Genomic DNA, 15,861 nt, shown 5'->3' on the forward strand with positions numbered 1-15,861 from the left:
GTAAATAAAAAAATAGGGCCGAACTCAAACAGACCCTTAACATATTTCTTTGATTCAGGGACAATTTATTAGCAAGATTTTGTAAGACTTTGCCAGGCGATTCCAGCTGATTTATTGAATAGCATGGAAGCGTACGAGAAAAAGTACACTAAAAAAAAAAAAAAAAAAAAGAGATACAATCTTTCTAAAACAAAGACAATCTTATATTAGAACATAATAGTCTTAAGATAAATAACAAAAGATAATCCTAATAATAACTCTAGTAAGATAATAATAATTCTCAAAATATTTAAAACTTGTTCTTTTAGAGTTTAATTTGAATTGAACTTATAACTTGAATTTGTGTTTAGTTGTGTACATTTGAATTATAATTTGAGATAAGAATCTTTTTGAGTTCGTATTTGAGTGAGTTAAAACTTGAATTTATATTTAAATAGTATTTTAATAAAGACTCAATGCTGATGAAAAATTTCAATAGAGTATATGGATCAAATTTTATTCGTTTTTTCGTTGTCAACGCATAGAAAAAAAAATAATCTCAATCAGAATTAAAACGAAAAAGTTACAACATTTTTAAGAATAGAAAAAATACTGTTCATTAATTTGAGTTTGAGTTTTTAAACTCGAGTTGAAGGGAAAACTTAAACTCGAGTTTTAGTCCTAATTTGAACTCGAGTTTAAACTCGAGTTTAACTTAAAAGAACATGAACTCGAATAAAGTTGTAACTCGAGTTGTCTTTTTTTAAGTTTTTCACTCAAAAGAACAAACCCTTACTTTTGCCGCTGCATCCCTTTTGTCTTCCTCGTGCAGAAAGATCACATCCATTTATCAAAATCTTGGAGCTGCAGAAGACCAAAAAAAAAAAAAAAACAAAAACCACAAGGATGTCATATATACGAACACGCTAACAATACTAACACACAAAGCCACAAGACTTGAAAATCAAAAAACACACTCGCACAACCATAATAGTCTCACTTATGAAGCCCTTAGAGGAAACAACAATTTTTATATTTGATAATATCTATTATGAATTCATGGTATGCGACCTACCTCCTCCAATGGTTGCCTCTGGCAACCGCTCAATTGAATACCTGTGCCGAGAGAGATACATGATCGGCACACCAGGAATCTGCAAGTTAGCAAAGAGGATTACCGATTAGGGTCATGATCTCATGTCATACTGGACCAACTCTACCTGTAAATACTGATTCACTATAGTACCTTTCGGATTCTTCTCTTCAAATCCCGATCACAAGTAGCAACAATGAAGCATTTATGCTGTTTAAAGAATCATGCAAGTAAAATGGAGTTGAAGTGAGATTAATCGGAAAATCTGAATAGCATCAATGGCATTCAATAAAAATAACAAACTTGCCTACTACTTTTGGCTAACATTGGAAAAATAAACCCTTTTTTCCCCTTCTTTTGGGGGGTGTAGTGATAATCTAGATTGGGACAGACAACATAAAGCCCAAACCTAAAATTTAATAAATAAAGGCAGCAACATAAATCAGGAGTAATCTTGACAAATACCCCTTAAAAGCGCATGGTTCAGGATTTTTATCATTTATTCTTGATTCATAACTTTTTTAGTCAAATAATTATACTAACAGAAGGATATTTATCAAGAATGAGGAATAAAAATCCAGACTCGTAAATTATGCAATTTTCGCTATAAATCAGTCATTTAGTGATTGATAAGGATATAAACATAAGTGATGAAGTAATCAAGTTTTAAGGCCCGTTTGGAAGGTATACTCAAACCATGATTTTGATTCTGACGTTTGAAATTCAATTTTTCTGTGAGAAGAAAACACTGTAGCAGAATCAATGATTTGAGTTTGAGTATATGAAACAAGCGGGTCCTTCGTCTTAGTGTATTATAAAGACAAAAAGACGCTATCCAAAAGTGTAAAAGATATTTAAGCTGCAGTATCTACAAGAGTAGAAAATTCATCAAAAGGAAAAAGTAAGAGTTATTGTGACTGTTTAAATCATGCCTGGGTAACTGTTTCGACAACACAGTCATCGACATATGTTCCCGTGTGAAAGCAGGGTAATCTCTCAAAACGAGGGTCCTTAGCAATCCTTCAATGCAAAAAATGAAAATGCTTTTAGCGTTAAAAACACTTGACGTGCTTGAAGAAAACAATTCCTTAAATACTGCCCAATATATCTATATGTGAAGCTGGGATTATCTGAGGGCTAGAAAATACAAGAACATAAAGGAATTATCTGGCCAATCACACTAATAAAAGAAAAATAATGCCATGCCACAGACTCGAAAGAGATACGCATAAGAACAATAAGGAGTTGTTGCATGCTCTAGCCACATGAAGCAACAGGTACTTGTAAAGCACGGAGACGTGCATGGAAAACATTACATAGGAAACACAAGAAAAGATACAACGTACAGAACATACCTTAGAGCTACACGATATTTTTGACCTAACTTCTCAAGCTCTGCAATTACACAGTCGGTGATGCAAGGAGTGCCTATAATTCCAAAGATAGAACAATTAGACGAAACAACAAAGACATTCACCTTTCTACTATCTTTCCAACGACCATTTTTGACTTTTTACAAACCAACATAAGCTAAAAGAATCACGGTAGTATTTTCATAACCAATTTATTCTTTCAATTCCATTATTTAAAAATTGTGCGGATGTTAGTATTGACGTAAAAAATGTACTCACCAGAATAAACCTAACGCTGATTTGCAATTAATGAAAAACAAAAGCTCAGCCAAGTGAATTAAACACGAGAAAAAATTGATGTCTAGAAACTTACATTTTGCATATAAGCAATCCATCATGCCTTTCTCCAGATCCAACTACAGAAAGAAAAGCACGAATTTCATGAGTTACCAATGCCATATAGAATAAATGTTCGGGTAGCCATACAACAGGTCTTATCTTTTCACATCTAGCAGAAAATAACAAAAAGAAAAGAGGCTAAAAGAAAAAAACATTATTAGATATGTCACACTAGAAGAGCAACACAATTTGCTGGATCATTTATCAGATGATACGGATGTTTTTGAACTCACAGTTGAACACCAATCTTTAAATAAGAAGCTCCACATTAATAATTAAACAAGCAATTTAATTTTAAGAAGCTCCACATGAACAATAAAGCATGTATTTCACATTGTATAAATATGAAGCAAACTAGTAATTTAGGGTGTTTCTATGGTCTTTCAAAGGCCCGCCCTACTTTTAAAAATAATAAATCCGATTGTTCCGATACCGTTGATGACAATCTTTTACAATAATAACTCTAATTTCTTATTCAATGCATAATACTGAAATGTATAAACTGAGGAACCAAGTCCAAACGTAGTAAAACTGGTATGAGATAAACAAAATTCCTAGCGTTTTTGTTAGATAAAACATAAAATAAATGTCATGTTACAAAATTCGTACACAGAAACCAAATAAAAACACTCACTTTATTCTTGATTGAGAAATTGATGAAGTTGGTATCAACCAAAACGCGATAAGGCGGTCCCAAAGCAGTGTTATGTTTGAAGAAAAGCGCCGACGAAACATTTGGCCTAAATTTTACAAAACCAGAAGCGTAAAAATGTTAAAGATAAAATATTTTCAGAGTTTCAAAATCACAATAATCACAAAATAAGCACATAGTCATAACTTGTTTGAAGACTTACACATTTCTAGGGAGCTTTTCCTTGCTAAGATCCTTCTTATTAGGGTTCAGAACTTCCTCCTTATAACTGAATCCAACAGATTAAATTATACAAAAAAAAAAAAACCCATAAACGACTGAGGATTATAAACGTAAATATAAACGAATCCGAAGAATTTAAAATTCGGATTGAAAAAGAAAAGAAGGAAGAAATACATACTTTTTAATGGCTTTGGAAGTGATGACTTTCTTCATAATAGCAAATTTAGGAGCTTTCTTGCCCTTTCCCATGTTTTCGCCTGGGTTTGTCTGCAAAGATTTTTTTTTTTTCAAAATGTTTGTGAAAGCGATTGGTCTCTGAAGGTTGATCGACTACTGCTTCAAGAAAGCTCTTCAGTCTTTGAGTCGGTGACGGAGGGGAAGATGAAGTAGGAAATAGACGACGACACAGACCCACACACCCATTTATGCTAGTATAATTAGGGCTTGATTGGGCTTTTCTTAATGGGCTTTTCTTTGGGCTATTAAATCCAGTAGCCTACCTGGAGTCCGATTGAAATCTTCCCGACTATCGCTCGGTTGATTTTTTTATTTTTTTAATAGATGTAATAAATACTCTATTTTTTTTTATCTATTTCTGTAAATCGTTCATAATGAAGAAAATAGCTTAATTTGTTCAGTAGATTTACCATACTTCTTTTCAGTAAGTATGATATTTACTTGTAAGTATAAAATTTACATAAAACGGCGAATTGAATTTTTTTAGCTTAAAAAATTGGACCTATTCAATTTCTCTAAATTACTATATTTAGAGAAAATTATTGAACTTATCTTAAAGTGTATGAGTCTGAATTTACTCTTAATAAATATTGTTTTAATTAATATAGTTGTTTGATTAAAAATAATTGAGTCTTGTGAGTCAAACATAAAAATGAAAATTTGTCTCATTTTCTCCTTTCTTCCCCACTGCTAGAAATTATTTTCCTTTTATATAGGCTGCATTAGTACTTCATTGGTAACAATGTGTAGAATAAGAATGATTATTATTTGCAATGAATTTAAAATTAAAGCCCGTTTGGTATGAGAGTTTGAACTATGTGGGTTTTCAATTATGAGGGTTGAACCATGTGTGTAGTTTGAACCTTTAATTCAAACCAACCAAAACTAAAAGGAGGGATAATTCATGTTTTAGAATTAAAAAAGATTAAAACATCACGTCAAATTCAAAACTTGAATCTTTTCTTTTTAAACCAAACATCTTTTTAAACCAAACATTAATTTAATTGAGCGGAGTTCAAACTGCTTTTTAATTATTTATAAACAAACACTGATTTAAACAAAAATCATATTTTAAACATGAGAATGCCATAAAAATCTCATACCAAACACACCCTTGAGTTACCTAAATACTTTTTCTTATTTTTCTATAAGAATTATGTATTTTTTTTGAAGAACATATATATTTTGCTAAACAAAGGGACATTAACCTTACCGGCTTAACCCCACGAAAAACTAAAATAAAAGGGGAAAAGAAAGCAGAGAAGAGAACATTCTGATTCTGGACCGCTTCCTGTTTGGAATTAATTGACAAAAGTTGACATATTAAAACAGATTACATTTGTAAAAAAACAATCGATTATTGCATCTCTAAAGTCCATACAAAAAGGCATATTCAATCCCCAATCCCGCAATAAAATTCAGTGCAACATTTCTGAATGAGCACATTGGACAACTCTTAAACTCCCCACAGCTACGAGGCTACAATCTCCCAACTCTTATTAACGTCTACAGTCTACACAGTAAGTCCCTGTGGGCCAGCAGCCACTGGTGCCTTGGGCTTAGGTTTCTCTACCACGATGGCCTGAGTGGTCAAGACCATACCGGCAACCGAAGCCGCGTTTTGTAGGCCGCATCTGGTAACCTTTGCCGGGTCGATAACACCGGCCTCCACCAGGTTCTCGTACTTGTCTGTCATTGCATTGTAACCAAATTCCCATTCACTTGTTTTAATCTTCTCTACCACTACTTCGCCTTCGATTCCAGCATTTTGCGCTATCAATGACGCTGGTGCTACCAATGCCTGCAAGGCACTTCAGAGTCATTTCACAGCAAATAACACAGAAATATTGCCTTAGAGGAGGCAAAATATTATCAGCAAGGTAAAACTAAGGTTGCAACCAAATACCTTTTGCACTATGTCAGCACCTAGCCGCTCATCCGCATCCTCAAGACGGTCCTTGATTGCAGGGACAACAGTTGAGAGATGAACCAATGCCGCACCACCACCAGGAACAATCCCTTCCTCAATAGCAGCAAAAGTAGCATTCTTGGCATCCTCGATGCGAAGCTTACGGTCCTCGAGCTCAGACTCTGTAGCAGCTCCCACCTTAATGACAGCAACACCTCCTGACAATTTGGCAATTCTTTCGGCCAGTTTCTCCGAGTCATAAACGGAATCTGTCTCAGCCAACTCCTTTTTCAACTGAGCAACCCTAGCCTGCAATTCATCTTTTGATGCAGCATCAGCAATAATGGTGGTGGAATCCTTGGTGATGGTTACCTTTCTTGCTATACCAAGCTGCTCAACTGAAGTGTTTTCAACAAGCAAACCCAGATCACTGGCTTGAAACTCGGCTCCTGGAAAAAGGGGGGAAAACAAGGAGAGATAAGAAAACAGTCATTTAACAGCCATTTAATATTAGTAATAATATACGAGCTAACTAGTGACATATAAATATATGTTTACACCAGAAATTCGTTGATGCTCTTTCAACAGACACTATTAGTATTATCCAAATCCATATCTATCTCTATAAAACTACCAATGAATGACTTCTCGACAAAAGATATAACCTAACATAAAATGTCGGCCAGAGAGAATAAACTGCAGCCAAGCATTCAGTCCAAGGTCTGCTTACCTGTCAAAATGGCAATATCTTGGAGGAGAGCTTTTCTCCGCTCACCAAAACCAGGCGCCTTAATGGCAGCAACATTAAGTATGCCACGCAATTTGTTCACAACAAGAGTTGCCAGAGCCTCTCCAGTAACATCCTCACCAATTATAAGCAGAGGGGCTCTCAATTGAGTGGTTTTCTCTAACAAGGGAATTATGTCCTTGATAGCTGAAATCTTCTGATCAGTAATCAAGACTCTAGCATTTTCGAACTCAACAATCAGTTTCTCTTGGTTAGTAACAAATTGAGGGGAAATATAACCTCTGTCAATCTGCACAACATGAGAGCACCGACAGCCAAAGACCATAGAGTTAAATCAGACTTGCAAAAAGAGAGGAAAAAGGAACTAAAGGATGAACAACTCAAGCACAAATTATCATAATTAAACACACACCTCCATTCCTTCTTCAACCTCAACAGTCGTCTCAAATGAGGATGACGACTCAATGGACAAAACACCATCAGGGCCGACCTTGTCAATAGCATCGGCAATCATCGCTCCAATAAGCTCGTCATTACCAGCAGAAATGGTAGCAACAGCTGCAATGAAAAAAGTCATAAAATCATCAAATTTTAGGATTTGTTTATCAACTCATTAATAACCTAGTTTGGTAGTCAATCAGCCAAAAGAATAAGAAAAAAGAAAAATTGAAGGTGCACTACCTTTGATATCATTGCCACCTTTGACAGGTCTAGCCTTCTTCTCCAGCTCTTCTATCAATCCTTGTACAGTTTTATCAATCCCTCTCTTGAGCGACACAGGATTTGCACCAGAGGTGACACTCAAAAGTCCCAGCTTGATAATTTCCCTTGCAAGAACTGATGCAGTTGTCGTTCCGTCACCAGCAGAGTCGTTTGTTTTGCTAGCAACCTTAACCAAACCACATAATTGAAACAAGTCAACAACATTGCCATACTAAACCAAAACTAAGAAACAAATGTCAATCATTCATCCTTCCTCTGATATTAGCCTCTTCTTTTCGACATGTTTAAATGACATTCGACTAAAATAGCATTCGTATCATATAGGAACAAACCTCTCTAATGAGAGCTGCACCAGCATTTTCCATGGCATCAGGAAGCTCAATAGCACGAGCTATTGTCACTCCATCGTTAACTACTTTTGGGCTTCCGTACTCATCCAACACAACGTTCCTCCCTTTAAACATCAAGAATAAAAAACATCAATACCAGTAAAAATCGAAGAGAGTAAAACAAAACAAAGAGAGAAACAAACACGACATAAAATCAAAGAAAGTAGAAAAAGCTAGTTTACCCCTAGGGCCAAGAGTAAGGCCAACAGCATCGGTGAGCTTATCAATGCCGGCTTGAAGAGCTGCTCTTGACCTCTGGTCAAACGCAATCTCCTTTGCATTTGCCTTCACCACAAATCGACGGTTCGACTGCTTGTAATTCAGCCTGTTACTCTGCTGCTGATTCACCTTCCTCCTCAAGCTCTGCCACAATTCACATATGAACCAGAATTAAACACCGAAACCAATCTAAAAATGCATCGAGATCTTCAAAGACTTGAGATTTCCTTCGATTCCAGAACAAGACCTTAAACCCTACCGTAATTTCAAAACTTTGATAAACCTACTCAACTCAAAGAGGAGCAAATAAGAAAATTGGGGAAATCAACAAGACCTAGGCTAGTTGTTCCAGAACCGAAAACTCGAGTTCCTTGTTCGTAGTCTTTTTCTTTTTTTCCTCGAAAATAAACGGAAAATGAACCAGAAGAACAAACCGGCGAAAGTAAAAGTACCTTCTTGGGAGAGCAGAAAATGGACGCCGAGGTAAGAGCATTAGTCGACGCCATTGAAATGATTATGAAGAAATGAACACCGAAGCTGTTTTCTCTCTCCTTTGTATGAATTTGGGTTGTGAGGATAAGGGAAGACTGAAAGAGTTATTGTTAGGGTTTAGCTTTATGTTCGGTATGAGTGAAGTTCCAGAAGATTCTTTTTTAATTTATTTCCTCGTCACCTTCCAAAATAAACCTCAGAGTACTCTAGAATAAGCAGCCCATAAAATAAGCCCAATATTATACATGGGCCGGGCCACTTTTTAGGCCCGTATAATCCTATTTCCCCCATAAACGTTCACCTTTCCTTTTTTTTTTTGATGACTTTCACCTTTCCTTTTGTCTTCTTCTTTCAAGGACTCTAAAACTCGCTGAAACTGCTTGGTTCTCCGCCGTTTTGAGCCTCCCACCTGGCGCACCGCCACCGCCGCCGCTGACCTTCCTCGCCGGATATCGGATTCACGGTAATATTTACGTCGTTTTTGTTATTTGCCGTTGTCGTTTACGCTTTTCTTTTTCTTTACAGTGTTTTTGCTTTCATTTTTTTATTTTTGCTGAGAGTGTTTTTGCTTTCATAATTGTTGTTTGTATGTTGCCTTTGTGTGGAATATTCAGAGGGCAATTTTCTTTAGTGAATATGAAGAATTAATAGATTTCACATTCAAATTTGTCTAGAGAAAAGAAAAACAGTTTTTAGGTCATCTTTTCGTTTGATTTTGTTGTTCGAAAAAAAAAAAGGTGTAAATTTTTCGCAATTGTAAAAAGCGTATTTTTTCTTATTTTTTGCTCTATTTATGTTGAGAATTAATTGGTTAGTTGATATATTTTTTTTTCCTATTTGCGTTTTCTTCAGTTTTCAGCTTTGCTTGAGCGAATAGAAAGCTGAAACATCCATCGTATTTTTGATGGGTGAGAAACAGCAAGAAAATAAAGGGCGCAAAACTGAGAAGAACAAGGAGAAAAAAATTGAGCTTGAAAAGGATGAGATGGAATTTCACAAGTCTAAGAAGAAGGATAAGGTAGTTAGTAAAGATGCGATTTCTGATGATGTTGTGGGAGCTCTTAAAATAGCTGGTGTAGAAGGCAAAGAAAATACGAATGCGCGATCGAATGGCAGGAAGGATTCAGTTGATGATTCGGAAGAAAGAAAAGAGAAGAAAAATAAGCGTAAGGTGAAGAAGAAAAAAGAGGGAGTTGATGGAACATCCTCTGAGGTTGAAAATTCCGAGGCTGAGAAGAGGGATGAATTAGTTAAAGGGTACGAGAATCGCGGAGGCGTTCCTGTGGAGAATGGTGAGGAAGAACGGGCAAAAAAGAACAAGAAAAAGAAGAAGGAGAAGGAGGGAAGTCATAATGAGGTAAAGAACAGTATGACTAATGAAGAAACGGTCGCAAAAGAAAGAATGCATTTGGATGGAAAAATCAAAGAACATGGAAAGTTGGCGGTAAAGGAGAAGAATTTGGATAAAATCCGTGGTAACGCGCAGAAGGGCGCTGAAAATGGAGATGTTGCTGAGGTGAGCAATGATAAAGATGGAGGCAAAAGTAAGAAGAAGAAGAAGAAGAAGATAAGGGAGAGGGAAGCTGCGTTTGATGAAGTTGAGGATGAGATGGAAGTTGATGAAGAAGGGGACAAAAGTAAGATGAAGAAGAAAAGGAAGATGGAAAATGACGACGAGATGAAAACTAATGAAGAAGGGGATAGAATTAAGAAGAAGGAACGGAAGAGGGATAGTGTTTCTGGTGAAGTGGAAAACGAGATGAAAACTAATGAAGAAAGGGAGGAAAGTAAGAAGAAGAAAGAAAGGAAGAAGGAAAATTCTTCTGCTGAAGTGGAAGACGAGATGCAAACTAATGAAGAAGGGGAGAAAAGTAAGAAGAAGAAGGAAAGAAAGAGGGAAAATGCATCTAATGAAGTGGAAAACTACATGAACACTAATGAAGAGGGGGAGAAAAGTAAGAAGAAGAAGAGGAGTAAGAAAGAAATTGTGTCTGACGATGTGGAAGACCAAATGAAAACTGATGAAGAAGTGGACAAAAGTAAGAAGACACGAAAGAGAGAATATGTGTCTGCCGATGTTGAAGACAAGCCAGAAATTGATGAAAGGGATAAAAGTAAGAAGAATAAGGAAAGAAAGAGGGAAATTGTGTCCGGTGATGTGGAAGACAAGTCAGATGAACTTGGTAAAGGAGATGGTGGCAGCAAACACAAGAAAAAGAAAGGCAAGGCGAAAAAGAAAGTTTCAAGTGGAGAAGCTCACAAGGGAAAAGCAATAATTGAAAAAGATATCGAGGTTGCTGATACTTTTGAAAACCCATCACCTCAAGGAAAATCTAAAAGAGTAAGCTTTTCTGATCATGTGGAGGTATTTTTAGATGATAGTCCGAGTGGGGGAGAGAGCATAAGCGATCAAGGAGAAGGCTTAGTACAAGGTAAGCGGTTTACCCCAAAAGAAGATGACCTGGTTAAAAAGGCTGTTTTGGGGTACATAGAGGACCATAATCTAGGTGATGATGGTTTACATATGATTCTCAATTGCATATCATATCCTGAAGTTAAAGGTTGTTGGAAGGAAATATCGGCAGCCTTACCTTGGAGGCCTGCTACCAGTGTGTATTATAGAGGCCACATGTTGTTTGAAAGGGATGAGAGGCGGAAATGGACTGCTGAAGAGTACGAATATATTCGAGACTTCGTCAAGGAACATGGAACAAATTGGAAAACGTTGTCGACAGAATTAAAAAAACATAGATTCCATTGCAAAGATACATGGCGTAGAATCAAACAGATTAATTTGAGGAAAGGATGTTGGGCGCAGGAGGAGTATCAGACTCTGTTTGATTTGGTGAACATGGACCTACACATGAGGGCTCTTGAAGAAAGAAAATCCAAGCATGGCATGTTGCGAGACAATATTTGTTGGGGATCAATTAGTGACAGGTTATCAACCAGAAGCGATGCAACATGCTGCACGAAATGGTACAGCCAGTTAACATCACCGATGGTGCAACAAGGTCTATGGTCTGACACCGACGACTACCGCCTGCTCAATGCTCTTAGTAGCGTTGATGCTCCATGTTTGGAGGACGTGGACTGGGATAATTTGCTTGACCATAGGGATGGGGATATTTGTCGAAAGCGGTGGAATCAAATGGTGAAACACATCGGTGAGTACGGACTCAAGACTTTCTCTGAGCAAGTTGAAGTTCTAGCAAACCGTTATTCTCCTGATTGCATTAAAGCGCGGGAGGAATTTGATAGCAAACCTATACTTCCTTGAGGTCACTGTTTGCAATTCAGCGGTGCAGCTCACTGAATGAAGCTGAATGATGCCGAATTTTTGAAACTGTCTCGACCAACTTTTCCAGTCTATGGTGGATTAGCTGGGGTTCGTATGGCGCCTATTCTATGCTACCCAATTATTCGTTTAAGCACCTGCTTTTCACTTCCAACGCCTCTGCCGCAGGACGGTTTGACCAAAGCATAATTTCGATGCAGCAGTTAAGTGATAGGCTATTCTTGCTGTAGTTGGGAGATGTTACTGGCCGGTTCCTTCTCACAGTGCTCAGGCATTACATATTCTCCCGTGGTTGCTTTAAATCTATTGTTTCCGTTGTCTCAAGTTTTTGGTCCCTCTTTAAGATCCTTTGGAGGTTCAGTTTTGATAGATTATATTCCTTCTCTAATAAACGTTTTGGTTTTATGTTCCTGTGTAATGGTCTTTTATGATGTTTTATTTATGTAATGAGAGGTGGTTCTTGCCCTGGCTGAGCTGGTGTGAACCCTCCTTTTATACAGCCATTTTTTTTTCTCTTTTTTTTTTTTTTTTTTTTTTTTTTTTTTCCCTTTTTTTTTTTTTTTTTTTTTTTCTTTCCCTTTTACCCCCTTCCCCCTGCACCTCATGAGAAGAAGAGTACTAGACGAAATTAATAATAATTAAAAAAAAAAAGAGTTAAATAGGCAATCGGCTTATTATGTCCCTTTTTTCTTTCAGTTGTATTTGAAGGGTCATTTTTTAAATTGGCAAGTAATGAACATGAACTATATTGCGTCAAAGACATAAACCATCGAATAAGGCAGAGATCTTTGGGGTCACAATTGTATTGCTTAGTCGCGTAGAAAACAAAAGAAGCAAATGAGAAGCAACTGAAAGACCTCCTAGTTATCAAGCTGCAGCATCAAATATAAGCATTTTGATCATTCTATGCATTTATTGTCTGACACGCAGACTTCACAAACATGATATATTATCATTTAAACAGAAAATAAGATATCGGAGCATAAGAGTGACAGATGTAGTGATGTTAACATTTCTCCTTTAAACATTTTGATTGCCTTTACGTAGATATTATCATTCACACCTTCTATTGACTCTAGGTACTTAAGACACATTTGGTTATTGAAAATTCACTTGATTTTGAGGGGGATCATTTGGATTGTTGCCCTAGAAGCTTCAGTCCACACCCTCGGAGCTTCATACACCTCCACTGCCCCCTCCTCTCCGTATTTTGGAGATGAAGATCGAAGCCCTGATCGCATATTTTGCAAAATGTTTATAGTTTGTAATTGTTTTTAACTACAGTGAAGACAATATTTGGCATTTAATATAATTCTTTCTTTTAAAAAAAACTACTACTATGCGATAATGATTCTTTTTGTTATATGTTTAAAAATCTTCTGTCAATTTTAGTGTCAATGACTAAAACTGTTAAAATATCAAAGTTTATAAAGTAATTTATTAAAGAAAAAATTTTGGGGACCAAAGTGACTCACCGTTCCTGGTTTAAGAATCAACAGTGCAAATGGCTCAAATTGAAAACTTTAGCTTCTGTAAAAATATTTGATGCGTGAAAATATTCTAAACACATTTACCAAACAAAATCCATGCATTTAAAAAAAAAAAACAGAGAGAAAAAAAATTCATATTTGTTTCATAAATTTAAATTATTATTTAAACTTTTTTATTACAATATTCTTTCACAAAATTTATATGAACGCATGTGAAGTATAACGTACTATTCCAGCCAAAAAAGGAAAAATTTGCAACAGAAGCCCATGATTTCGTGTCATGTGTATACGTCTACAACGTCTAAGGAACATATCAATGTATGTCATTTATGATTTTTGTTTTTTGTTTTTTTTTTGTTTTGAGATAATATGCCATTTATGATTTGTGCATACATGCCTTAATTTTCTCTAATAAATCACATGTCATGCATAAAATCAAATATAATAAGATTTGGTAGGCCAAGAATTGAACTTTTCCAAACACCGCCAAAGGAATAAACACCAATTTGGAGTAGCAAATAAATTCCCAACTTGAATACGCATGGCCAGATTTTGTTGCACCGCAAAAAAAAAAAAAAAAACAACAACAAATTTGGTACTTAATTAAAGTATTATGAACGTGGAAATAGAAATATGAACGAATTTAGGGTGTTTTGGGCTATAATATGATTCGTTTAATTAGCTTAACATAAATAGTTCGGTTGATACAACATATTTGGTAAGACAGAATCCATTTCATGAAAAAGCAAACAAATTAATTGTAGCAAAACATTATCCTGCTCAACATAACCGAATACATTGTCATTTCTCTGCAGCATTAATTTAACACAACTCATGTATTGTCATTTTTCTGCACTTGCCATTCAACATTTAGAGTAAGGAACCAAATTTCACACAAATCCTAGGCGTTACGTGCAGTGTAGCATTTAAGAAGATTCCATATATTTGTATATATTTAAACAAAAGTCACAAAATCACAAGCATATTAACCTACACATTCTATTGTTGACCACCATTCAAATCTATCTTCTTTCTCCCTTAATTGACACAAAATCCCATGCATGCAGAGACTCTTTAAGTCTCAAAAGGCATCTTTTTTTCTTATATAGGCTCAAAATCAAAGAACCAACCAACCAAATTCCTTTCAAGTTGCCAGCGAAGATGAATTCAGAAATAAGTAGCACTGGTCCCTCCGCCAAGCGCTCGAGATCAAAAGACCGCCATACAAAGGTGAGCGGCCGCGGCTGCCGTGTCCGCCTCCCTGCGATGTGTGCGGCGCGTGTGTCTCAGCTCACACGCGAGCTCGGTTACAAAACCGATGGTCAGACCATAGAGTGGCTCCTAGAGCATGCACAACTTCCATCAATTGGTGCAGCTGCCACAGCCACATGCACAGGAAACGGCGTCGTTTTGGGTGGTGAAACTAATGCCAATTCTTCGCTTCCTCCTAGTTGCTCTGAGAGTGTTTGTGAGAAAAAAGATCATGTGGTCAAGAAGTGCCATTCATTTTCTAGGGACCAACCGGCTTTTGATTTTGATCTTTTGACCAACTTTGACATGGAATTTTCAGCCAATGAGATCGCGTTATTGCAAGCACTGACGTCCGAGACACAAGAGGAAGAGGCGGAAGAGGAAGAAGATAAAAGGAAAGAGTAAATCTATGAGCCTTTAATCAACTTCTTTTTATATGATTCTAGTGTTTGAGGATAATTTTGTAGCATTGGATTAATTCATGTTCTTTACAATTTACTTTAATGTTTTAATTCGATTTTTATGTTTGCTTAAATTCCGTCAGGATTGAGTTGTTCAAAGTTTTCTAGGTGATTTGGTAGTGGTGTCATTTTTATTGCATAGAAATCAATAGAGACCAGATTTTATTAATGGGTGTGTTCTTTTCCTTATTTTCTTCTTTGAACCCTTCTGAAATAATAATATTGAATCCTTTTTAAGTTGGAGATATGTGCAAAAATAACCCTTTTTTGAGCTATTTTTTTTGGTAAATGACTGAAGTTCTAAATGATAATTTACCAATGATAAATAGATAAATCGATGATACATTGTTTTACCATTGATTGATTTAGGTTGATAACTATCAATTAGTAATAAACTAATTTCAGTTCATAATTTATCGGTTCATCAATGATAAACTATTAGTAAATTAATAATAGACTGATTTACATCGTTTTACCATTGATTGATTTAGGATGATAACTATCAATTAGTAATAAACCAATTTCAATTCATAATTTATCCGTTCATCAATGATAAACCATTAGCAAATTAATAATAGACTGATTTACATCGTTTTACCATTGATTGATTTAGGATGATAACTATCAATTAATAATAAACCAATTTCAATTCATAATTTATCGGTTCATCAATGATAAACCATTAGCAAATTAATAATAGACTGATTAGTGCTTGATCACCGTAAAAGGGGGGGGAAAAAAAAACCATTTCCCTGGCCATTAATTTTAAAGGGGTGGCAGCCATCTCCCCTATAAGTTGCTTCTTTTAGAGGCTAAATTTTGTCACGAAAATTATTAATCTTCTGGTTAGTATATATACATCACACTAAATATACGCATTCACAACCTGAAATTTAGACAATGTATCGTTGTCGCTCAATTAAAAAGCTTTAACGCAGTTGGATCCT

The 15,861-nt window shown here is 35.9% G+C and overlaps 4 protein-coding genes across 4 annotated transcripts; 2 read left to right on the forward strand and 2 right to left on the reverse strand.

Moving 5' to 3' along the window:
• Positions 1-712: 712 nt before the first annotated feature.
• Positions 713-4,077, reverse strand: LOC21390891 (rRNA-processing protein FCF1 homolog). The gene is made up of 9 exons (XM_024174189.1): positions 3,876-4,077; positions 3,678-3,743; positions 3,458-3,563; positions 2,798-2,840; positions 2,428-2,500; positions 2,005-2,092; positions 1,226-1,282; positions 1,055-1,133; positions 713-843 (listed from the first exon to the last, which is right to left on the reverse strand). The coding sequence occupies exons 1-9, from the start codon at positions 3,944-3,946 to the stop codon at positions 830-832; spliced, it is 597 nt and encodes a 198-aa protein (XP_024029957.1). The 5' UTR covers positions 3,947-4,077; the 3' UTR covers positions 713-829.
• A 1,178-nt stretch (positions 4,078-5,255) lies between these two features.
• LOC21390892 (ruBisCO large subunit-binding protein subunit alpha) lies at positions 5,256-8,547 on the reverse strand. The gene is made up of 8 exons (XM_010111172.2): positions 8,375-8,547; positions 7,886-8,066; positions 7,647-7,768; positions 7,273-7,480; positions 7,004-7,149; positions 6,574-6,880; positions 5,841-6,292; positions 5,256-5,735 (listed from the first exon to the last, which is right to left on the reverse strand). Exons 1-8 carry the CDS (start codon positions 8,426-8,428, stop codon positions 5,448-5,450), a joined length of 1,758 nt encoding a protein of 585 aa, XP_010109474.1. The 5' UTR covers positions 8,429-8,547; the 3' UTR covers positions 5,256-5,447.
• A 203-nt stretch (positions 8,548-8,750) lies between these two features.
• Positions 8,751-12,215, forward strand: LOC21390893 (RNA polymerase I termination factor). The gene is made up of 2 exons (XM_010111173.2): positions 8,751-8,877; positions 9,267-12,215. The coding sequence occupies exon 2, from the start codon at positions 9,319-9,321 to the stop codon at positions 11,692-11,694; it is 2,376 nt and encodes a 791-aa protein (XP_010109475.1). The 5' UTR covers positions 8,751-8,877; positions 9,267-9,318; the 3' UTR covers positions 11,695-12,215.
• Positions 12,216-14,363: 2,148 nt separating this feature from the next.
• LOC21390895 (transcription factor TCP9) lies at positions 14,364-14,858 on the forward strand. Its single transcript, XM_010111175.1, has one exon. The coding sequence runs from the start codon at positions 14,364-14,366 to the stop codon at positions 14,856-14,858; it is 495 nt and encodes a 164-aa protein (XP_010109477.1).
• Positions 14,859-15,861: the final 1,003 nt, after the last annotated feature.

This window comes from Morus notabilis, unplaced genomic scaffold (genome assembly GCF_000414095.1).
Source record: "Morus notabilis unplaced genomic scaffold, ASM41409v2 Scaffold520, whole genome shotgun sequence".
Taxonomy (NCBI): Eukaryota; Viridiplantae; Streptophyta; class Magnoliopsida; order Rosales; family Moraceae; genus Morus; species Morus notabilis.